This window comes from Mobula hypostoma, chromosome 7 (genome assembly GCF_963921235.1).
Source record: "Mobula hypostoma chromosome 7, sMobHyp1.1, whole genome shotgun sequence".
NCBI lineage: Eukaryota > Metazoa > Chordata > Chondrichthyes > Myliobatiformes > Myliobatidae > Mobula > Mobula hypostoma.
The window spans coordinates 36,084,919-36,109,098 of NC_086103.1; the positions used below are offsets into that span (position 1 = coordinate 36,084,919).

Here is a 24,180-nt window from a genome sequence, read left to right on the forward strand (position 1 = left end):
TAATTTCTGTACTATTACCTTGAGTTCCTAATATCCAAAAATCTGTCATTCTCTGTCTTGAATATACTCTGATAAAGCAGCCACAAGCCACTAGTAGTAAATTACAAAGAAACAAGACTTGGATGGCTCAGGGGCAGGAATGGCTACTTGGAGTACTAGGCTTTAGCTGTTTCAGAAAGGTCAGGAAGGGAGGCAAAAGAGGTGAGGACATGGCACTGCTGATCAGAGATAGTGTCACGGCTGCAGAAAAGAAGGAAGTCATGGAGGGATTGTCTACTGAGTCTCTATGGATTGAAGTTAGGAATGGGAAAGGGTTAATAATTCTGCTGGGTGTTTTTTATAGACCACCCAATAGCAACAGGGACATCAAGGAGCAGATAGGGAGACAGATTCTGGAAAGATGTAATAATAACAGGGTTGTCGTGGTGGGAGATTTTAATTTCCCCAGTACTGATTGGCATCTCCCTAGAGCAAGGGGATTAGCTGGGGAGGAGTTTGTTAGGTGTGTTCTGGAAGGTTTCCTGACACAATATGTAGATAAGCCTACAGAAAGAGGCTGTACTTGATCTGGTATTGGGAAATGAACCTGGTCAGGTGTCAGATCTCTCAGTGGGAGAGCATTTCAGAGATAGTGATCACAATTCTATCTCCTTTACCATAGCATTGGAGAGGGATAGCAACAAACAGTTAGGAAAGTGTTTAATTGGAGTAAAGGGAAATATGAAGCTATCAGTCAAGAACTTGGAAGCGTAAATTGGGAACAGATGTTCTCAGTGAAATGTACGGCAGAAATGTGGTAAATGTTCAGGGGATACTTGTGTGGTGTTCTGCATAGGTACCTTCCAATGAGATAGGGAAACATGGTAGGGTACAGGAACCATGGTGTACAAATGCTGTTGAAAATCTAGTCAAGAAGAAAGAAAAGCTTATGAAAGGTTCAAAAAAACTAAGTTATGATAGAGATCTAGAAAATTATAAGGTTAGCAGTAAGGAGTTTAGGAATGAAATCAGGAGAGCTAGAAGGGGCGATGCACAGGCCTTGGCGAGCAGAATTAAGGAAAATCCCAAGGCATTCTACAAGAGCAAGAGGATAAGACGTGAGAGAATAGGACCAAGCAAGTGTGACAGTGGAACAGTGTGTATGGAACCGGAGGAGATAGTGGAGGTACTTAATGAATACTTTGCTTCAGTATTCACTATGGAAAAGGACATTGGCGATTTTCGGGATGACTTACAGCGGACTGTAAAGCTTGAGCATATTGATGTTGAGAAAGACGATGTGCTAGAGCTTTTAGAAAGCATCAAGTTGGATAAGTCATCAGGACCAGATGAGATGTACCCCAGGCTACTGTGGGGGGTGAAGGAGAAGATTGCTGAGCCTCTGGCAGTGATCTTTGCATCTTCAATGGGGATGGGAGCGGTTCCGGAGGATTGGAGGGTTGCAGATGTTGTTCTCTTATTCAAGAAAGAGAGTAGAAGTAGCCCAGGAAATTATAGACCAGTGAGCCTTACCTCAGTGGTTGGTAAGATGATGGAGAAGATCTTGAGAGGTAGGATTTATGAACAGTTGGAGAGGCATAATATGATTAGGAATAGTTAGCATGGCTTTGTCAAAGGCAGGTCATGCCTTACGAGCCTGATTGACATTTTTTGAGGATGTGACTAAAAACATTGATGAAGGTAGAGCAGTAGATGTATATATGGATTTCAGCAAGGCATAATAAGGTATCCCATGCACAGATTATTGAGAAAGTAAGGAGGCGTGGGATCCAAGAGGACCTTGCTTTATGGATCCAGAATTGGCTTGCCCACAGAAGGCAAAGAGTGGTTGTAGATAGGTCATATTCTGCATGGAGGTTGTTGACCAGTGGTGTGCCTCAGGGATTTGTTCTGGGACCCTTACTCTTCGTGATTTTTATAAATGACCTGGATGAGGAAGTGGAGGGATGAGTTAGTAAGTTTGCCGATGACAGAAAGGTTGGGGGTGTTGTGGATAGTGTGGAGGGCTGTCAGAAGTTACAGCGGGACTTGGATAGGATGCTAAACTGGGCTGAGAAGTGACAGATGGAGTTTAACCCAGTTAAGTGTGAGGTGGTTCATTTTGGTAGGTCAAATATGATGGCAGAATATAGTATTAATGGTTAGACTCTTGGTAGTGTGGAGGATCAGAGGGTCTTGGGATCCGAGTCCATAGGACACTCAAAAGTTGCAGCAAAGGTTGACTGTGTGGTTAAGAAGGCATATGGTGTATTGGCCTTCATCAACCATGCAATTGAGTTTCGATTATGAAAACACTCAGTCCTCTTTTATTGTCATTTAGAAATGCATGCATGCATTAAGAAATAATACAATGTTTCTCCGGAGTGATATCACAGAAAACAGGACAAACCAAAGACTAACACTGACAGAACCACATAATTATAACATATAGTTACAGCAGTGCAAAGCTATACCATAATTTAATGAAGAACAAACCTTGGGCACGGTAAAAAAAAAGTCTCAAAAGTCCCCGAGTTGATCGATTCCCGAGTCCCCGATAGCAGGTGGCAAAAGGGAGAAACTCCCTGCCATAAACCTCCAGGCACCATCAACTTGCCAATGCCTTGGAAGCAGCTGTTTTCAGCCGACACTGAGTCCATCCGTCCAAAAACTTTGAGCCTCCGACCAGCCTCTCCGATACAGCCTCCCGAGTGCCATCCTCTGCCGAGCACCTTCGACCTAGCCCCGGCCGCTGAAACAAGCAAAGCCGAGGATTCAGGGCCTTCTGCTCTGGAGATTCCAGTTACCACACAGTAGCAGTGGCAGTGAAACGGGCATTTCAGAAGTTTTCCAAATGTTCCTCCGTACTCTCATGTTCGTCTCCATCAAATCAGAATTGTGCACAGCCCCCTACTTGACAGATAACAGATATTCATCACCGGAGAGGCTGCCCACGTTGCCGTCATGCCGCCATCTTCTCCTCCTAAGAGTTCAAGAGCTGAGAGGCAATGTTGCAGCTATATAGGACCTTGGTCAGACCCCACTTGGAGTACGTGCTCATTTCTGGTCACCTCACTATAGGAAGGATTTGGAAACTTTAGGAAGGGTACAGAGGAGATTTACAAGGAGGTTGCCTGGATTAGGGAACATGCCTAAGAGAATAGATTGAGTGAACTTGGCCTGTTCTCTTTGGAGCGACGGAGGATGAGAGGTGATCTGATAGAGTTGTATAAGATGATGAGAGGCATTGATCTTGTGGATAGCCAGAGACTTTTTCCCAAGGCTGAAATGGCTAACACAAGGGGTCATAGTTTTAAGGTGCTTGGAAGTAGGTACAGAGGGGATGTCAGGGATAAGTTTTTCACATAGAAAGTGGTGGGTACGTGGAATATGCTGCCACGGATGATGGTGGAGCTGGATACAATAGGGTCTTTTAAGAGACTCATGCATCTATACATGGAGCTTAGAAAAATAGAGGGCTATGGGTAAAACTAGTTCATTTCTTAAGTGAGTACATGTTCGGCACAGCATTGTGGGTGGAACGGCCTGTATTGTGCTGTAGGTGTTCTATGTTTCTATGTTTGAAATGACAGGACCGCACATCGCCTCCTGGCTTGAGAGGAGGAAATTAAAATTAAAAGCACTTGGTTAAGGTGAAACACTGATTTAGTGAAGTGACCTAATTTTCCACTCAGAAAATGTTCAGTGACATATCTCTCACACTTATTCTTTTAGTTATAAATATCATTAGTAATCTCATTGGTATTAATTACAATTTGTAACTTAATAAGGCTTGTAACGGGGGTACTGTTTTTCACACAGTAACTTTACAGATAGTCAGGATTCCCACAGCAGTATATACAGACATAGAAGTCCTGAATTTCTGCATTGTTGTTCACTCTATTATTCTGAGTATGTTCAGTGGTGGAAGTGGTGTGTAAACCTCTGAGGTTCCCAGAATATCTACTGGGAAATTCACATGACTTCATTAATTTCTTTGGAAATGAATTGCTGTAAGTTAAATAAATTTGTGTTTTTAAGCTATTTTAAATGAGATTAAGTGTTTTAAGTTTTTTTTTGTGATGACTGGTCTTTAAGTTTTTTTTAACCATCCAAAATCCTTCCAATTTTAGATAGCCAATTGAGGCTCAGACATAGGTTGATCTACTTAAACACTTCAGTAAGATTGATGATTGGTACTTCAGTGGGATTGATGTACTACTTTGAGCTTTACTGATTATATTAAAGCCACTATACTTGCGTTTCATATTGAAAGTCTATTTGCATTAAGAAGAGGTTTAGGAGATTGGTGATTCTGAGTGGCTTGGAGCTTTGGACATATTTTTGGGCCAGTGCTGAATGGATGAGTAACTGTATCACATAACTGCCTATATTATAGTCTTCAGCTCAGTCTGTGTATCTTTTTATGACCATGAATAATTTGTGTTGCTGATAAGTTTGATTTATATATTTTCCTTTTCTTTTACATGTAGTTTTGGCAAGCAATCTGCTGGAAGTCTGAGACGAGGTTGTGAATGTATCGTTTTAGAAACTTCAGAAATGATTGTGGTAAGAATAATTTGAAATATAGGATTTCTTTTACATGACATCTTGTGTTTCTGTAAATATGATTTAGCTATTTAAGGTATTGGCAACATGTATTTTTGTGGCATTTATAGGCTTTAAACCAACCTTTACAGTCAACCCTTTGTTGCCTCTGGCCCCTTAGATATGAATCACCTGACTTAAAGAAATCTAACTGCACACATTCTCCCTTACATTTTTAAAGGAATTTTTAAGCTAGCAATATTCACAGTAAATTTCATAGCATTGATTAATGACGGTGCATAATATATTTCATTCAGTTTAATTATGAGTAGTGAAGGGTGATTGTTCAGTGCAATGTAAGTATTATTGCAAGAGTACATAGAGCACTACCAACAGGTTACCACAGAAACTGATGTTTCTGACTTATGGAGAAATGGGTTTATGAACAATTCTTAAGAATAATACTCTTATGTAATCTGGTGATTGCTTGTACATGCCAGAAGTTATCGAGTGTTTAACTATCTTTGTAAAAATCTATCTTTTTTTCCGATTTTCATTTTCCATTTTAAGTGTCCGGATGCTACTTGCTTTATAAACCAGGTAGTTTTGCATTTTTCAATCATAACTCAAGTCTTGTTTTGAGACCCTGGAGAGAGACCAATAAGAGATGAGCATTTCTGGCTGATAGCAAGTACCTCCAGTAACTGAGTCAGCCCATTTTTAAAAATTATTATGTGGTGATCTTGCAGAATCAGTAGGAATACCACAGTTTCCTGATTTTCCCTGATTTTTCATTTACAGCATGAATCCTAATCAGCTTTTAAAATATCAAGTTAGTGACATAATGTGGAAGAAAAATATCAGTTAGTCTTCCTCTCTTGAATTAATGGATTCATAGTTAAAACATGAGAGGTCAGCCTTTGACTCTATAGTAAATGCACCTATTAATCTCTTAATATGCTGAAAATCACAATGTAAATGAAAATGAAAATAAAAATTACATATGCTGAAAATCTGAAATAAAAAGAAAGCACTAGGGATTTTTCAATTTGGTTTTATAGAAACATAGAAACATAGAAAATAGGTGCAGGAGTAGGCCATTCGGCCCTTCGAGCCTCCACCGCCATTTATTATGATCATGGCTGATCATCCAACTCAGAACCCCGCCCCAGCCTTCCCTCCATACCCCCTGATCCCCGTAGCCACAAGGGCCATATCTAACTCCCTCTTAAATATAGCCAATGAACTGGCCTCAACTGTTTCCTGTGGCAGAGAATTCCACAGATTCACCACTCTCTGTGTGAAGAAGTTTTTCCTACTCTCAGTCCTAAAAGGCTTCCCCTTTATCCTCAAACTGTGACCCCTTGTTCTGGACTTCCCCAACATCGGGAACAATCTTCCTGCATCTAGCCTGTCCAATCCCTTCAGGATTTTATATGTTTCAATCAGATCCCCCCTCAATCTTCTAAATTCCAATGAGTACAAGCCCAGTTCATCCAGTCTTTCTTCATATGAAAGTCCTGCCATCCCAGGAATCAATCTGGTGAACCTTCTTTGTACTCCCTCTATGGCAAGGATGTCTTTCCTCAGATTAGGGGACCAAAACACCTGGACAATATTCCAGGTGTTTTTTGTTGGCTTTTCCAAAATATGAAAATAATTTAAATCTGCTGCCACACTGCCATGTTCCTGAATTCTTTCTTCCAATCACTGTGATGTGTCAGTGTACCAATTTGCCTGAAGTCAACTGCTTTGACCGTTTGATATCAGCTTCAAGTATGAACTGAACTTCGTTTTTCTGATATCTGCAATAAATATGACTTTTTTTTTAGTCTTGAAAATTTTGGTAAAATTTGCTCTGCCTTTCTGTTGTGTACCAAGTGAAAAGGATCTGATTGGCTTATAATTTTGCTCATAAAATGACCTTGAGACTAATTTTCTTAGCTGTCCAGAATGATCAGTGTGGATGTGATGGGCCGAATGGTCTGTTTCCATGCTGAACACCCCTATGACTATTATGACCTATCCTTTAATTCGTATACTTGCTAGCCTGTGGCAATTGAAGTTCCAGAGATGACAATGATAGAAGTACTGTTCTTAAATCTGCTACCAAGTTCCCTGGCTTTGTGTTACAGGACCTCATTCTTTGTCTTACCTGTGTGACAATATCAATACGAACCAAGATTTCTTCCACTTTAGGATTTCCTGTAACAGCTTTGTGAAATCTTTGACCTTGATACAAAAGTGGCAAGACACCATCCTGGGTTCACATTGACAGCTGCAGAAACACTTGTCTAATCCCCTCACTGTAGCATCTCTTACCACAATTGCTTTTGTACTCTTATGGCTGAGCTATCCATAGTGCTTTAATCATGCTATCTGGCCACATACCCCAATACAGTAGTGCATTCACCTACCACAATTTTACTACACAGAGAAAGTGTGAGGTTTTCCATCTAACTGCCTGTCTCCTTTCCTCTGCCTCATGGTCATCAGTTCCTCTCTGATTGCCTGACTGCCCTGTGTATTAGTAGAGAATGGACTGCATTGCTTTCCTGCAAAGAAATGTTGAATTATTTGTACTCTTTCCACCAGAAGAGTCCTGTGAACATATAAGCATGTTATTATTGATGTTTGGATAAACTACATGTCAGTGTTCAATTTGTTCTTTTTGTATATCTTGGCCTTGAAATTTCTATCGTAGCTAATTAAAAGACCTACTTAAAAATAACTGTCCCTTGCCGGAAAAAAAACATTCTGGGCCACCAATAAATGGTAACTATGCAAAAATAATATTTGGTCATTAGTATACTGCATGTGGCTTTCAAAAAGTAGATATTATCTTTGATGAAAGCCATGAGATGCTTGACAAATTTCCTGCAAGTATCCTGTTTATTTCCTCTGACAATGGAAACAAACATCTGTAGAGTATTGCAATGGCTGATGTAGAAACTACGTAACAGTGCAATTGATTTTTTTCTTTTTGAAAACAATTGGGGCTATGTGATGCTCTGTGTCTTGACTCTGCATGTACAATATGAACCTGTTGCATGCCTTGAAGGAGACTAAAATTTGATGTATCTTAAGTGTTTTGTAGCCAAACTTATTTGATTTTGTTAATACAAATGTGCAGTGTTAAAACTTGACCAAACTGAACCAGACTACATAGTACATTCTGTGGTTCTGTATCATATGTGAAAGGTCACTGTCAAATACAGTTTTTGGGTCAAGTGGGTTAAGACCGGATAATTGAATAAGGATACTGGCTGAATGGACAGCACAATGGATAGCACAAATAGAAACAATTTATTTTTTAATTCACTATGGGATGTGAGTATTCCTGACCAAGTTGTACATAATATAGATATCAAATTTTAAAAATTCTTCTTGTCCTACTGCTGGTGTTCTGCTGCTTTTTGAATGCAGTTATCCGTATTTACATATGTATTTGTTGAAATTTTTTAACCAGAGAAAAAAAATACTGTTACAATATGTCTTGAGTCCTATTCCCTTCTATTTTATCTGATCATGTTTGTTGCTGTTCTTGATGCCATACTGGGGCTAAATGCATACCACTTTAAAATAATTAATATTGGACTGGCAGTGGGCTGTTTCCTGCTGACATTAAAACAAGTCAACACATTTAAATTTGAGCTGGTCACTGTGATAACCAGATGTAGACGTCTATTTATTTAATTAAAAAAGTTGAATTTCATGAATTTCATGTTTCTTGGCTCAGATGCTAGTTACCAGATTCTTTAACATAATAACAGTAAGATATAGGAGCAGAATTAGGCCATTTGGCCCATTTAGTCAGCTCCTCTGTATGTTATTTTTAAAAATAAATTTGACCAATCATGAAAAGGATGTAATTTTATATTGCCACATTAGCTTTTTGGAATTCTCGATGAAGTTAAACATCCAAGTTGACGGATTGGGGAATTCAGTGGCAGAATGTAATTGAGAAAATACCATCAAGCAGCTGACTGCAACTTCAGCACCTTCACTTTTGTATGAAAATCCCCAAAATACTTTTGGTTACATGAGAGTTGAATATCAATTGCTCAGAGAACTGATGATTTTTCCCTATAAAATCGGGACCTGTAACTCAACAAATTGAGTATGCATCAGCTCACAACTGAAAAGTTAGGAAGATATTTTTATATTTAAAACTGGTATTGCCTTGTATTCTTGTTTCCTTCATAGAAGAAACAAATCATGGAGCATTTAAAGGGACCATTATGAGGTCAGATTACTTAATTAAAGATAAGAAACAGCCTTTAAGTTTTTGTTTTGCTCTGAAGGACCAGAATGAACATGACTAAACAGGAAGATAATTGTATCTACTGAATATGCTGAATTTAGATTTTCATGGTAGGAAATTGAAGAACTAGTTGATAACTGAAAAGAATTTGACAAATAAATGTTACATTGAACAAAATATAGTTCATAATAGAAAAAAAATGTCCAGTACTCACAAAACAAGCATGTGATTTTTGCATTGATAAACCGTTATTTACAGTTTCCTGAAAGGAAGGAAGCTGTGGCCTCCAGCTCATTGAAACACAATTTTTCGCATTTGTAGTGCGGCTGTGCTTGTGTGGTTTCTATTCCACGAGCTCCTTTCTCATGTGCATAGTTTAATGTTTTTTTCATATTTCTCATGAATCTTTTAAGATTCCATAGACTCTCTTTGATATGGAAGAACTGGATGTTCAATCAGGATCCTGAACATGTATTTCAGGTTGAAAATGTGAGTGAGAATGAAGAGAAAAATCTACAGAGGGAAGTTACAAACCGGCAGTCTCGTCGCCGCTTCAGAAAGATTAACCTGAAAGGGGAGCGACAAACAATCACAGATAATGTGGATTCATACCATTCTGACGGACCCCAACAGACCAGCACTTGTAACATGGTAAAGCCCTTTCACATTATGTACTTAATATGGTCTTTTTCAATGAACTTTGAGCTAAGTTTAAAACTAACATTCAGGATTCTGGTAATGACACTACTTTTGAATTTTTTAGTAAAGCTATTTCCTGTTTAAATAAATTGTATCTGAACGGAAAGTTCAGTTAAATTTTGAAGGATGGACTTCCAAGCAGAGATTGCAGCATATTTAAAACTGCCTTTTTTTTAAAGTGCCTATCAAGATGAGTATTCAGTAAGTCAAGAAGGTACTTCAGTGGTGTGACTAATTTCACACAGCATTTGATCATTCAAATGGGGTTTTCCATTTTGAAATAACCTTTCATATTCTCAAACATCCAGTGGCTATTTTCTTACTTTCTGTCTCAAGTTATAGAAGAGCCATAATAAATTCCACTAAAATTGCAGCTGACCAATCAGAATAAAAAGGTAGATAATCAGCTGGTGCATAGCATCTTTGAAATGAAAGGCATGGTTTGTATCTCTGATTTGTGGGAACTCTTGCATAAGCCGATTTTTCCTGGACATTTGTTTTCACCGATGCCCTCCCCCAAATACACTGAACCTTAACAGCAAAGAAGAATGCTGTTCTAGCAGCATTTGCCTGGTTTAAGTAATTGTAGAGATTTCATTGACCATACCAGGGCAGGAAAGTATACTTCAGGATAGTAATGCACCTTCAAAGATTTTTTTAAAGATTTTTTTTAAGTTCAGCCATCTTCTGTGTCCACAAATACTTTTTGTTTACAACCAGTGGTTACTTTAGAAATGATGTTTTGCTGAGCAGTTTTACAAATAGCAAATTAAATAAATGATTGAGGCGTACCCTCGGTGGCCTCTTTGTTAGATACAACTGTACACCTGCTCATTAATGCAAATATCAAATCAGCCAATTGTGTGACAACAATTCAATGAATAAAAATGTGCAGGCATGGTCAAGAGGTTCAGTTGTTGTTCAGAGCAAACATCAGAATAGGTAAGAAATGTGATCTGAGTGACTGTTGATGTCAGACAGGGTGGTTTCAGTATCTCACAAACTGCTAATCTCTTGGGATTTTCAAGCAGTACGGTCTATAGAGTTTGCAGAGAATGCTGTTAAAAAATATTAAAAACATTTGTGAGCGACTGTTATATGGGTGACAACGTCTTGTTGATGCTAGAGGTCTGTGGAGAATGGCCAGACTGGTTCAAACTTACAGGAGGGTTTTAAAAAAAGCTGCTTTTTTAAAGGTACCTATCAAGATAAGCATCCAGTGAGTCAAAAAGGTACTTCAGTGGTGTACCTTTCAGCAACATCAATAAGCACACTTTACTACAGTAGTAGTGCAGATAAGCGTCTCTGAATGTACAGTACATCAAACCTTGAAGTGGATGGGCTTATAACATCAGAAAATTACATCAAGCTCCGTATCTGTACCTAATAAGACCATAAGAACATAGGAGCAGAATTAGGCTATTTGGCACACCGAGTCTGTTCTGCCATTCGATCGTTTTTTCCCCTCCTTAGCCCCAGTCCCCAGCTTTCTCCCTGTAACCATTGATGCCGTGTCAATCAAGAATTGATCAAGCTCTGCCTTAAATAATGACCAGGCCTCCACAGTTACCTGTGGTAATAAATTCCATAAATTCACCAATATTGAATTGAATCTTTACATCCTTCACATATATGAGGAGTAAAAATCTTTACGTTGTGTCTGTCTAAGTGTGCAATGTGCAATCATAGTAATTTATAATAAATAGAACAATCAGTGTAATATGGAGTACACTCAAATCAGCGTGAGTTCATCAGTCTGATGGCCTGGTGGAAGAAGCTGTCCCAGAGCCTGTTGGTCCCGGCTTTTATGTTACGGTACTGCTTCCGGATGGTAGCAGCTGGAATAGATTGTGGTTGGGTTGGTTTGGGTTCCCAATGATCCTACGGGCCCTTTTTACACACCCGTCCTTGTAAATGTCCTGTATCATGGAAGGTTCACAACTACAGATGTGCTGGGTTGTCTGCACCACTCTCTGCAGAGTCCTGCGATTAAGGGAGGTACAGTTCCCATACCAGGCAGTGATGATGCCAGTCAGGATGCTCCCAATTGTGCCCCTGTAGAAAGTTCTTAGGATTTGTGGGCCCATACCAAACTTCCTCAACCATCTGAGGTGAAAGAGGTGCTGTTGCGCCTTTTTCACCACACAGCTGGTGTGTACAGACCACATGAGGTCCTCGGTGATGTGGATTCCGAGGAACTTGAAGCTGTTTACCCTCTCAACCCCAGATCCATTGATGTCAATAGGGGTTAGCCCATCTCCATTCCTCCTGTAATCCACAACCAACTCATTTGTTTTTGCGACATTGAGGGAGAGGTTGTTTTCTTGACACCACTCTGTCAGAGAGATGACTTCTTCCCTGTAGGCTACCTTGTTATTGTTTGAGATAAGGCCAATCAATGTAGTGTGGTCGACAAATTTAATTAGCAGATTGGAGCTGTGGGTGGCGATACAGTCATGGGTGTACAGGGAGTAAAGGAGTCGACTCAGAACGCAGCCCTGAGGGGCTCCTATATTGAGTGCCCCTCTGTGGCCACTGAGTGTATATTATGCTCTGGACATTATGAGAGCACGTGTGTGTTCTTCTTTATCTACATGACCTCGACAGCCTTTTATCTTCCATAAGACTAAGACATGGGAGTAGAATTAGGCCACTTGGCCCATCGAGTCTGTTCCACCATTCCATCATGGCTGATTTTTTATCCCTCTCAACCCATTCTTCTGCCTCCTCAAAATCCAAAGTACATTTATTATCGAAGTATGTATACATTATACAACCTTGAGATACATCTCCTAACAGGCAGCCACGAAATAAACAACCCCAAAAGAACCCATTTTAAAAAAAGACCGTCAAACGCCCAATGTGCAGAGGGGGAAAAAAAACAGATCATGCAAACAATAAAAGTAAACAAGTGACATTCAGAACTCAAGTCCACAAAGAGAGTTTGGCCACTGTCCCTTAGTTCAGCGCAGAACAGAGCAGTAAGCATTCTACAGATTCCTCCTCTTGGGGTCCAACACCAACCTGATTTTCTCAATCTACCTGCATATTGAAATCCCCCATTACTATCTGTTTGGGGACCTTTTTTATATATCTTCCATGAGAGTCTTTTTATCCTTACAGTTTCTTAACTCTATGGACAAGGGTTCTATATCTCTGATCCTGTGTTACCTCTTTCTAAGGACTTGATTTCATTTTTACGAACAGAGCCACCCCGCCCCCTCTATCCTTTCGATACTGTGTGCATCCTTGGATGTTAAGCTCCCAAATATGATCTTCTTGGGTAAATTTAAGGAGTCCCTGGTAAGATTTTGCAGCACACTGTGATGATCAGCAGTAGTTAAAACTTAGATTGTGATCCAAGCTGGATTGCATCTAGCCTTCTGATGAGTTGCACAAAGGCTGCAAGGAGTCCAGTTCACAAAGCATACCCTCCTTCTGACAGAGCAACAGGATGGCCATGGATCTGGGATACACTATAACTCATCTCCTGGAGTCTTCCAGGATCCCGTTGTTGCCTGGATTGGGGAGCATGCCTTATGAGAATAGGTTGAGTGAACTTGGCCTTTTCTCCTTGGAGCAACGGAGGACGAGAGGTGACCTGAACTTTGGTATGAAAATGAACACAGATGTGCTGGAGTCTGGTTTGCTGACATCATGGGACATAACAAGCCTTGGTTCCATCTGCATGAAAGAAGAGAGGAAATTTGTGGAGCAGTGTGGGTGATACTGGGGGAGAGAGAGGATAGACAAAAAGGAGCATGGTTTGAGGAGAAGGTGAAGGGTAAAGAGAGAAGGATCCCAAGGATACTGGAGACAGATAAGTGAGTGACTGTCAGGAGTGGGAAGGGAGAACATCAGATAGTGGAGAGCACCCCTGTGGGTGTCCGTCTCAACAATGTATTCCATTTGAAGTACTGTTTAGGGAGGGGGGAGTCCTACCTGGGAGAAGCAACAACACTCGTGCTTCTGACACTGAGTCTGGCCCTGTGGCTCAGAAGGGTAGGGAAATGAAGAGGATGGCAGCAGTAATAGGGGATTCTGTAGTTAAGGGGACAGAAAGGTGTTTCTGTTGACGTGAAAAAGAAACACGGGTGGTAGTTTGCCTTACAGATGCGAGGGTCTGCAATGTTTCAGAATACATCCACAAAATCTTGAAAAGGGAGGGTGACCAGCCAGAAGTCATGGTGCATATTGGTATCAACAACATAGGTAGAAAAAGGAATGAGATCCTGAAAATAGAATTCAGGGAGTTAGGAAGGAGGCTGATAAGCCTAACCTCAAGGGTAGTAATCTTGGGATTACTGCCTGTGCCACATCACAGTGAGGATAGGATTAGAATGAGGTGTCAGATAAATGAGTGGCTGAAGAATTGGAGCATGGGGCTGGGATTCAGATTTCTGGATAATTAGGACGTCGTCTGAAACACCTCTGACCTGTAATACAGGGACAGGTTGCACTTGAATCCGAGGAAGACCAATATTCTTGCTGACAAGTTTACTAGAGCTGTTTGGAGTGGTTTAAACTAATATGGCAGGGGAAAGGGAACCAGTATGATAGAGCTGAGGATGAAGCAGCAGGTTTACAAATAGATGATGGGTGGAACATGAATGTAAGGAAGGACAAGCCAATGATTGGGTACAAATATAAACTGAGCAAAGGGGAAAGAATGCAGCACTAAAGGTGCTGTATTTAACTGTGTGTAGCATTCAGAATAAGGTGGATGAACCTGTGGTGCAGTTAGAGATTGGTTGGTATGACGTTGTGGACATCACTGAGTCGTGGCTGAAAGAAGGGCATTGTTATGAGCTTAACATCAAAGGATATATTTGTATGAAAAGGACAAGCAGGAAGGCATAGGCGGCAGAGTGGCTCTGTTGGTAAGAGATGGAATTACATCTTTAGAAAGAGGTGACATAGGGTCAGAATGTTGAATCTTTGTGGATGGAGTTAAGGAACTGCAAGGGTGAAAACAAAACACATTATGGGAATCATATGTAGGCCTCCAGATAGTAGCCAAATTGAGGTTGGAAAGGGAGCTGGAAAAGCCATGTGATAAGGGTAATGTCACAATTGTAACAGGGGACTTCAATCTGCAAGTGGATTGGGAAAATCAAATTATTGTTGGTGCACGAGAGGGAATTTGTTGAGTGCCTTCAAGATGGCTTTTTAGAGCAGCTTGTGCTTGAGTCTGTTGGGGGAAAGGCCATCTTAGATTGGGTGTTGTGTAACAACCTTATTTTATTAGGGAACTTAACATAAAGGAACCCTAGGAGGCAGTGATCATAATATGATTGAATTCATACTGCAGTTTGAGAGAGAGAAGCATAAGTCACACGTATCAGTATTGCAATGGAATAAAGGGAATTACAGAGACATGAGAGAGGAATCCTGTGCCTTGTGAACTATTCCCAGAAACTTCAGCCACCTCTGCTCTGGTGGATTGGAGGAGGATACTGGCAGGGATGATGGCAGAGCAGAGGTGGCTGAAGTTTCTGGGAATAGTTCACAAGGTACAGGATTGGTATGTCCCAAAGAAGTAGTTGTTCTTAAATGGCAGGGGTAGGCTGACAAAAGAAGTTAAGGACTGCATAAAAGTCAAGAAAAAGTGAGTGGGAAGTTGGATAATTGGGAAGCTTTTAAAATCCAACAAAAGGCAGCTAAAAAGTTATAAGAAGTGAAAAGATTGAATATGAGGGCAAGCTAGCCAATGATATAAAGCAGGATACCAGAATTTTTCTCATTATATTAGTTATATAAAGAGTAAGAGGGAGGTGTGCGTTGAAATCAGACCACTGAAAAATGCTGCTGGTGAGGTAGTAATAAGGAACAAAGAAATGACAGGTGAACTTAATGGGCACTTCGCATCACTCTTCACTGGAAGACACTAGCAGTGTGCCAGAGGTAGGTGAGAGTTGGAAGAGGCTGAGAGGACTAAAATATTGTCTAGGATAATTGTTTTTGTTTTGCCTGCAACAAATGGAGTGCTTTCCTTTTGATTTCCATTCATTCTGTCTGGAGTTTCTTAATGATACCTAGTTGTAAAAGGTCACCTGTTCTATTACACTGGCTGATGTTTGGACCAAAATTCTATATCTATATCTATATCTATATCTATATCATTCTTGTAGGTAATGCTATAACTATACAGGTCAATGGTTTCACCTGATTGTATTGGTGAAGATGAAGTAGGTTATTCAAGTCAAGTCACTTTTTATTGTCATTTCGACCATAACCGCTGGTACAGTACACAGTAAAAACAAGATGACATTTTTCAGGACCATGGTGCTACATGAAACAATACAAAAACTACACTGAACTACGTAAAACAACACAAAAACTACTCTAGACTACAGACCTACCCAGGACTGCATAAAGTGCACAAAACAGTGCAGGCATTACAATAAATAATAAACAAGACAATAGGCACAGTAGAGGGCAGTAGGTTGGTGTCAGCCCAGGCTCTGGGTATTGAGGAGTCTGATGGCTTGGAGGAAGAAACTGTTACATAGTCTGGTCGTGAGAGCCTGAATGCTTTGGTGCCTTTTGCCAGATGGCAGGAGGGAGAAGAGTTTGTATGAGGGGTGCGTGGGTCCTTCATAATGCTGTTTGCTTTACGGATGCAGCGTGTGGTGTAAATGTCTGTAATGGCGGGAAGAGAGACCCCAATGATCTTCTCAGCTGACCTCACTATCTGCTGCAGGGCCTTGCGATCCGAGATGGTGCAATTTCCGAACCAGGCAGTGATGCAGCTACTCAAGATGCTCTCAATACAACCTCTGTAGAATGTGGTGAGGCTGGCGGGTGGGAGATAGACTTTTCTCAGCCTTCGCAGAAAGTAGAGATGCTGCTGGGCTTTCTTGGCTATGGAGCTGGTATTGAGGGACCAGGTGAGATTCTCCACCAGGTGAACACCAAGAAATCTGGTGCTCTTAACGATCTCTACGGAGGAGTTGTTGATGTTCAGCAGAGAGTGGTCGCTCCGTGTCCTTCTGAAGTCAACAACCATCTCTTTTGTTCACATTCAGAGACAGGTTGTTGGCTCTACACTAGTCCGTTAGCCGCTGCACCTCCTCTCTGTATGCTGACTCATCGTTCTTGCTGATGAGACCCACCACGGTTGTGTCGTCGGCGGCGAACTTGATGATGTGGTTCGAGCTGTGCGTTGCAGCACAGTCGTCGGTCAGCAGAGTGAACAGCAGTGGACTAAGCACACAGCCCTAGGGGGGCCCTGTGCTCAGTGTGATGGTGTTGGAGATGCTGCTTCCAATCAGGACTGACTGAGGTCTCCCAGTCAAGAAGTCTAGGATCCAGTTGCAGAGAGAGGTGTTCAGGCCCAGTAGGCTCAGCTTTCCAATCAGTTTCTGAGGGATGATTGTGTTGAATGCTAAACTGAAGTCTATGAACAGCATTCGAACATACATGATTCCTTCATGTAGTGATGGAAATTTACCTGAAATGTGCCTCCACTCTGCATAACTGAACTCAATATTTCCTGTGTGTTCTGTTTTTAACTATAGAGGATCAATGTTGACATAAGCTTAATTAATTTAATCAATTGATCTTTTTCATCTAGGTTATGGTGAATAATTTGTGATAAATTAAGTATTAATTGGAACAGTAATTTGAGTACAGTGACTGTTACAGGATTTTATTTTGATTTAGAAATTGCTGTTAATTTCTCTTTATATTGCAATTAGAAAAGCTTCAGTTTCAAAGAAAATATCCTAGCAGAGGAGCATTAAATAAGAAACATCTGGCTTGTACAAAATAAAATATATCAGTAGTTTAGTAGGTTCCAGTAGTGGTATAAGTGCAGCATTGGTTAAGTAAGTATGATCAAATCAGACAACTTGAAATACCAAAACATCTGCATTGTTAAAAATTTAAAGATGTTATGCTGTGGAAGATTTACTAGCACTTTTTTTTATCAATCCACTCTTAGGCTTTATTTTTTATTTCTCCTCAACCTAACATTGAAGGGTCCTTTAAAGTTTGGTTGATGCTATTATTACATCCCTAATTTGTATTAGTGGACATATTCAAAGTTCAAAGTAAATTTATTATCAAAGTACATATACTACATGTCACCATATGTAACTCTGGGCTGACTGATTTCTTGTGGGCATATTCAATAAATCCATAATAAAATCAATGAATGTCCACACCAGGCTGGGTGTGTGCAAAAGACAACAAACTGCAAATACAAAAAGAAAGAAATTATAGTAATAATAAGTAAGCGATAAGCATCAAGAACATAAGATGAAGGCTCCATAGGACTTGAAAGTGAGTCTGTAGATTATGGAAACATTTCACTGATGGGGCAAGTGAAATTATCCCTTATGTTCAAGAGCCTGATGGTTGAGGGGTAATAACTGTTCCTGAACCAGGTGGTGTGCGTCTTGAGGTTCCTATATTCTTCTCTCTGATGGCAGCAGCGAGAAGAGAACATGAGCTGGGTGGAGGGGGTCCCTGATGATGGATGCTGCTTTCCTGCGACAGTCCTTCATGTAGATGTGTTCAATGTTGTGAGGGTTTTACCTGTGATGGAGTGAGCCATATCCAGTGCTTTTTGTAGGATTTTCCATTCAAGGGCATTGGTGTTTCCATGCCAGGTTGTGATGCAGCCAGTTAATATATTCTCCACCACACGTCTATAGAAGTTTGTCAAAGTTTTGGATGTCATTCTGAATCTTAGCAAACTCTTAAGGAAATAGAGCCAATGCCGTGCTTTCTTCATAATGTACTTATTTGCTGGGTGCAGGACAGGTCCTCCGCAATAATAACAGTGAGGAATTTAAAGTTGCTCTGGTCCTCCAATCAGGACTGGCTCATGGACCTCTCGTTTCCTCCATCTAAAGTCAATAATCAGCTCTTTGGTTTTGCTGACATTGAGTAAAAGGTTGTTGTTGTGGCGCTACTCAGTCAAATTGTTAACCATCCCGCACATATGCTGATTCATCATCGCCTTTGATTCAGCTTACGATAGTGGTGTCGTTTGCAGACTTGAATATGGCATTGGAGTTGTGCTTAACCACACAGTCACAAGTGTAAAGCGAATAGAGCAGAGGGCTAAGCACCTGTGCTGAACGATAACACAGTCAAAATGAAAAGATCTGTATTTGCTTGGACCCAAAATTTGTATGGTTCTCTGTTCACCGAAGTTTGTTGTTTCTATTCCTGCAACTTGGAGTGGATCAGGCTACTAGAACACTAAGTCTCCTGATCCATCACTACTAAGGATATTGTGAGGAGTTGAAACATTACATGCAGACCATCAAAACAGTAACCAACAAAAAAAAGAGACGTGGTCATAGGTCACGTTGACAAAGTGACCTAACAGGCACTTATCTTCAGCTTCAATGTAAAATAAATTCGTGATGTTTTTGGCTTCAGCTATTTATCAGTTCTCATTTTATGTAGTTTTATTACTCCTTTCCATTCTTAGTACTGGTTTTTAGTAATTATTGAGCTATGCAGGTGATCACTCTAATTTTGAGACATTTTATTTGTATCTTCAGTAACTCAAAGTTGAATTAAAACTAATTCAACCTAATGTGTAAGTACTTAGGCCATGGATAACCACTATGGGTGACTATTAGCAGATGTACCTTTGCATTTTGAACTAGCCAAATGGCCTATGGAATAATTTTAGGATGTTTTCTAAAATGGGTACCATGCAAAGTAAAGGTTGATTTATTACGTTTATTGGAGTTATTCTTTTTATTTCTTTCTGCAAAATAGGATGGCCTTCCTCATGCCATCTCATTTTATCACCAGATTCCATGGCGCCCATTCTACAAAACTGCCAGACCATCATCTGAATTATTTATATATATTCTGTAGCTTTCATGTAGATGTGTTTTACTGCTTTATAGATTGGATGATTTTTGTAGTTGCTGCTGTTTCACATTCTTGTGGTTAATCATGTAACTAGGGCAATAAAACAACCGGAAACAAAAGCAAAATCTGCACTTGTGTCTTATCTTTTCCAGACACATGTTATAATTTTGTACTTGCAGCGTTTTGCACTAGCATAGAGCGGTGACATGTCTGCGGTTTGAAGTTTCCTGTGGTGTCTGACAAGAACCATTTTATGTAGAAAAGAATTGTTGCAATATTTGCAAATTGAAAGCAATCTTTTCAGAAAAAGTGTCAACCTTTCCTCATGTGTGATTGAGTACTTGACTGCTACATTTGTGATTCTGTATAATCCTATGGTCAGAAACATTTTGTTCCACCTCCCAACCCATGACCTCCTACTAGATTGGGCTGCAATTGCATAATAGTTCCACCTTCTCTTTGCACTTCTCTGACATGGAAACAAAACCTTAATCATCTCTGGGTCTAAATTTCAGAACTATCAGCAATGTATCTTCAATACATTCATTGCACTTGAACAAGAAGTTGGCAGAACACCTTTTTCTGAAGGCTATTTGAGATATCTAATAAGTGTTCATCTTGCCAGTGAAACTATTTCCTGTGAATTCATGGAACAGTTTTCTGAATTGAAATGCCCAATCAAACCTTTTGGTTGGTGAGTGACAACTATATGCAATAACTTCCATTTATTGTCGACTTAGTTCAGTGTCTCATGTTAAAATCTGTTGGGTTAGACTGATAAACTGAGTAACATTTATTGGTAGATTAATTAAAACACAAATTATTAGACTGATTAATCAAGCAGCCTTATAGAAAATTATGAGCATTGTGATTTCATTTAACTTATAACTCAAAGCCTTTATGCAACACACAAAATGCTGGAGGAACTCAGCAGGCCAGGCAGCATCTAGGCAAAGAGTACAGTCAACGTTTTGGGCCAAAATGCCAACTGTACTCTTTTCCTAGATGCTGCCTTGCTTGCTGAGTTCCTCCAGCATTTTGTATGTGTTGCTTGGATTTCCAGCACCTTCAGGTTTTCTCTTGTTTGTGATTCAAACCCTTTATGGTTCACTTTCAGTTAAAATTATGTTAGGAACATTTGGTCTTTTTCATCTTTATTTTTACTGCACTGTGAGCTGCTAAATTAATTATTAAATTATCTTGTATGTTTTAGTAAAATATCTGCACTATATATTTTAGGTTTAGAACCTTTCTGTGCAAGTCAGATGTGGAGTGACTGTCTAGACTTCTGTTATTTGTATTATAGTGCAGGTGGAGGAAGAAAGATTTCCTTCTTACCTCCTGTAAATCTTAAAATAGCATTGGTTGAGGTCTGGGAGCTAACCCTTTTTTTGCCCTTTCTGTTGCAAAAATTTTGTTATTTGCCCAGGCTTTAAATTGGAGGCCTTTGCCAAAATACTAATGGAAAAATATGTCACGAATGATTTGCCACTTCACAGAAGCATGCCAATAATTGAAACTGATTCTAAAAAGACATTCAGAGTCTATAAGCATTGAACAAGGTAGAGAAGGATATAAAGGAGAAGTGAAATAGCTGGAATGGGAAGAGCATTCTAGAACTTGTGTCCTAGATCGGGGTCCCCAACCTTTTACACTGCGGACTGGTTTAATATTGACAATATTCTTGCAGACCGGCCGACCAGGGTCGGGGGGCGGGGGGTGTTCAAGTTCAATAGTGCGTGACGGAATGAAGAAAGGTGCAGCTGATTCATATTTCATATTGCCAAATCATATCGTTTCCTCGCGGCCTGGTAGCACATGCTTTGCCACCCGGTGATGGTCCGCGGCCCGGTGGTTGGGAACCACTGTCCTCGATTGCCAAAGTAATGTTGAAAGGTTAATCCTGGTGTTTTAAAGGACTCTGGGCTTGTTGGAGGATTGAAGAATGTTACAAGGTAAATAAGTAAGGTAATAGTTTTCCAGATTCGTTCAAATTATTAATTTTGGAGATAACATTGTCACATTTGAAGATTTTGGGAGCAGATAGTTTTCACTGTGTTACAATTCTGGTGGACCTAGATCAGTGGTCCCAAACGTCTGGGCCGCAGATCGATACATTGCCGTGAAGCATGCAGCGGTAGCTGGAACGCACCCAGCACATCTTTAAGAAAAAAGCCGAAATAAACAGGCTAATTATGACTGACATTTACGTGCCGGACAGCACCTAATTAATTAGCTTGTTTATTTCGGCTTTTTTTTCTTAAAGATGTGCTGGGTGTGTTCCGGCTACCGCTGCATGCTTCGCGGCAATGTATCGGTCCGCAGCCCGGAGGTTGGGGACCACTGACCTAGATGGTAGAGGTTTATCAAATCTAAGTTCAGCAAGTGGTCAGTGTGTTCAGGCTATGGGCAGTCAAATTTAAGTCTGTCATTAGAAGGATGGAAATGGTGCTGATAGTATTCAGTTTGTTACAAGAGCAGCAACAAACCGAAAGTATGCTCCATTGCTTAACCTTTCCATTCCTTATTGCAATTAGCATAGAACTTCAACCTCCCTTCGTACATTTATAAGCAAATTGATGAATGATTTACATATGGATCTGCAAAAATGGCTGCGATTTTCAGTTTGTCGTCTTATTATTGTTATTCATGAGTTGCTGATTCTATTTTAAGAAGTTACATCATCTTGGTTGTGATGACAACTGTGCTCCCTCTTCAGGGGAATATCATATTCTCATTATATGCTGTGCTGCAAATCTCACTGATGCTTATAATTGGGCCTGTTCATGATGTGTTGGTGAGCACTTGAAGGAGAACACTTAGGACCACTGGGCCTGAAGGCTGAATTATATTTTGCTGCTGGGGAAGTAAGGCAGTGCTGTGTTGAAAAGGCAAGGGAATGGGTGGAGTATATTTTTGGACAGGAATTCCTGAATTTTACAAATAATGAGAGCTCTGCTTTCTTTGACTTTACATAATAATAAAAAAAAAGATAAGCATTCCTTTTTGGGTGTTGCTAGTGTAAGAGATTTCCAAAGAATTGCAATCAGGATTTCAAAATCCCAGGGAAACAATTTAATATTGGCTTTAGTAAGGTTAGGTTTACAATTACATCTGGCTTTCCAATGACCATTTCAGGCAGTTGTTTCAGAGAACAATATTGATGTTTGTGCAAAAAAACCTATTAGAAGACTAAATTATTTATATGGTTATTTTCAAATGCTTTTAAAATAAAGTCAAAAATAGTATATTCTTTCCTAATCAATAAAGTGATAGCATCATCAAAACTGCTTTTCTGTGACTATTGTTTTGAATTTATTCTTTCTTGCATTATGCAGGCCATCATCTCATTATACTGTAATGATTTCAGATTTTATTAATGTATATGTTTAATGAGAAATGGTAGAAACTATAGTTATTTTATTGTTCACATGCTGGTATCCTGAACTGTTGTTTTCTCTAGCATTTCACCACCAGAAATGCTGCACCTTTACAAAATTTCATGTATACCACTAAAGCAAAGGAATAGTACAGCTTCAATATTTAGCTGCCCTTTTGAAGACCAAATCTTGATAAAATTACATTGGCACTGTAATTTGTTTCCACTTATAAGATGAACATGTCACTGTAAATATTAATTTCTCATGATACGAGGTTATGTTACAGTTGAATGTGATAAAATGAAAATTTGTACTATAGAATTATGATAAATATTGATCAGTGTTGATCCTGTTGCAAGGTTATTGCTTTTATCATAAACAGATCTCTTGATCATACTGCCAGACCCACACGATTGCTCTTTCCCTAGCCCCCTTTACTCACCAGGAACCTGAGTGTGTATTTTATATGCATGAAGCCAAGTGATAAACATGCTGCACTTGGTGATTTTTGACAGTTAACTTGCCCTGAAACATTTGACATAGTAGCCACCATGCCAGATATGCACACAGGGCTAAAGAGGGTTCAAAGTGATGAGATCTTTAGGTTGCAGTTATGTAGAGTTACCAAATCATATAGCATGGAAATGGGCACGTCGGCCAATCTGGACCATGCCAAGCAGCATGTCCATCCAAACTAGTCCCATTTGCCAGCATTTGGCCCATAACCTTCTAAACCTTTCCCATCCATATATCTGCCCAGCTGTCTTTTAAACGTAACTATTGTACCTTCTTCAACACTTCCTCTGGCAGCTCATTTTACATCTTGAACACCCTCTGTGTTTGTCTCTGTGGATGAATAAATAAATTAAATAAATAAAGTTGACCCTCCAGTTCCTGTAAAATCTTACCCCTCTCACACTTTAAACTTATGCCCTCTAGTTCTTGATTTCTCCAGCCCTGGGAAAAGGACTGCATTTATTCACTCTAGCTATGCCCCTCGTGATTTTTGTACAAAGATCACCTTCCTGAGAGCACACACTAAATGCTGGAGGAACTCAGCAGGTCGAGCAGTATCAGTGGAAATGAAAAAAAAAGAAGACTTTTTGGGCCAAGACACTTCTTCGGGACTGGAAAGGAAGAGAGACGACGCCAGAGTACAAAAGTGGCGGGGGGTGGAAGGGCAAGAGTACCAGCTACAAGATTAATAGGTGAAGCCTCTCTCCCCTTTCTCCATCTGCTTCCATTTCTGGAGATAAACTGTCTACTGACATTATTTATAAACCTACTGATTCCCTCAGTTACCTTGACTATACACCTTCGCACCGTGTCTCCTATAAAAATGCTATTCCTGTTTTGGAGTTCCTTTGTCTCCACTACATCTTTTCCCAGAATAAGGCTTTCCTTTCCAGAACATCAGAAATGTTCTCCTTCAACAAAAAAACGGGGTTTCACTACTTCCACCATTGA

The 24,180-nt window shown here is 39.9% G+C and overlaps 1 protein-coding gene across 6 annotated transcripts in view; it reads left to right on the forward strand.

Annotated features, from left to right (window-relative positions):
* LOC134349238 (rap guanine nucleotide exchange factor 6-like) overlaps positions 1 to 24,180 on the forward strand; it is a 406,825-nt gene that overhangs the window by 179,300 nt on the left and 203,345 nt on the right. For all 6 annotated transcript variants that reach the window (XM_063053253.1, XM_063053254.1, XM_063053257.1 and 3 more), the window contains 2 exons: positions 4,473 to 4,548; positions 9,272 to 9,442. In XM_063053253.1, coding sequence (XP_062909323.1) covers positions 4,473 to 4,548; positions 9,272 to 9,442 — 247 coding nt within the window. The remainder of the gene's footprint in view (positions 1 to 4,472; positions 4,549 to 9,271; positions 9,443 to 24,180) is intronic.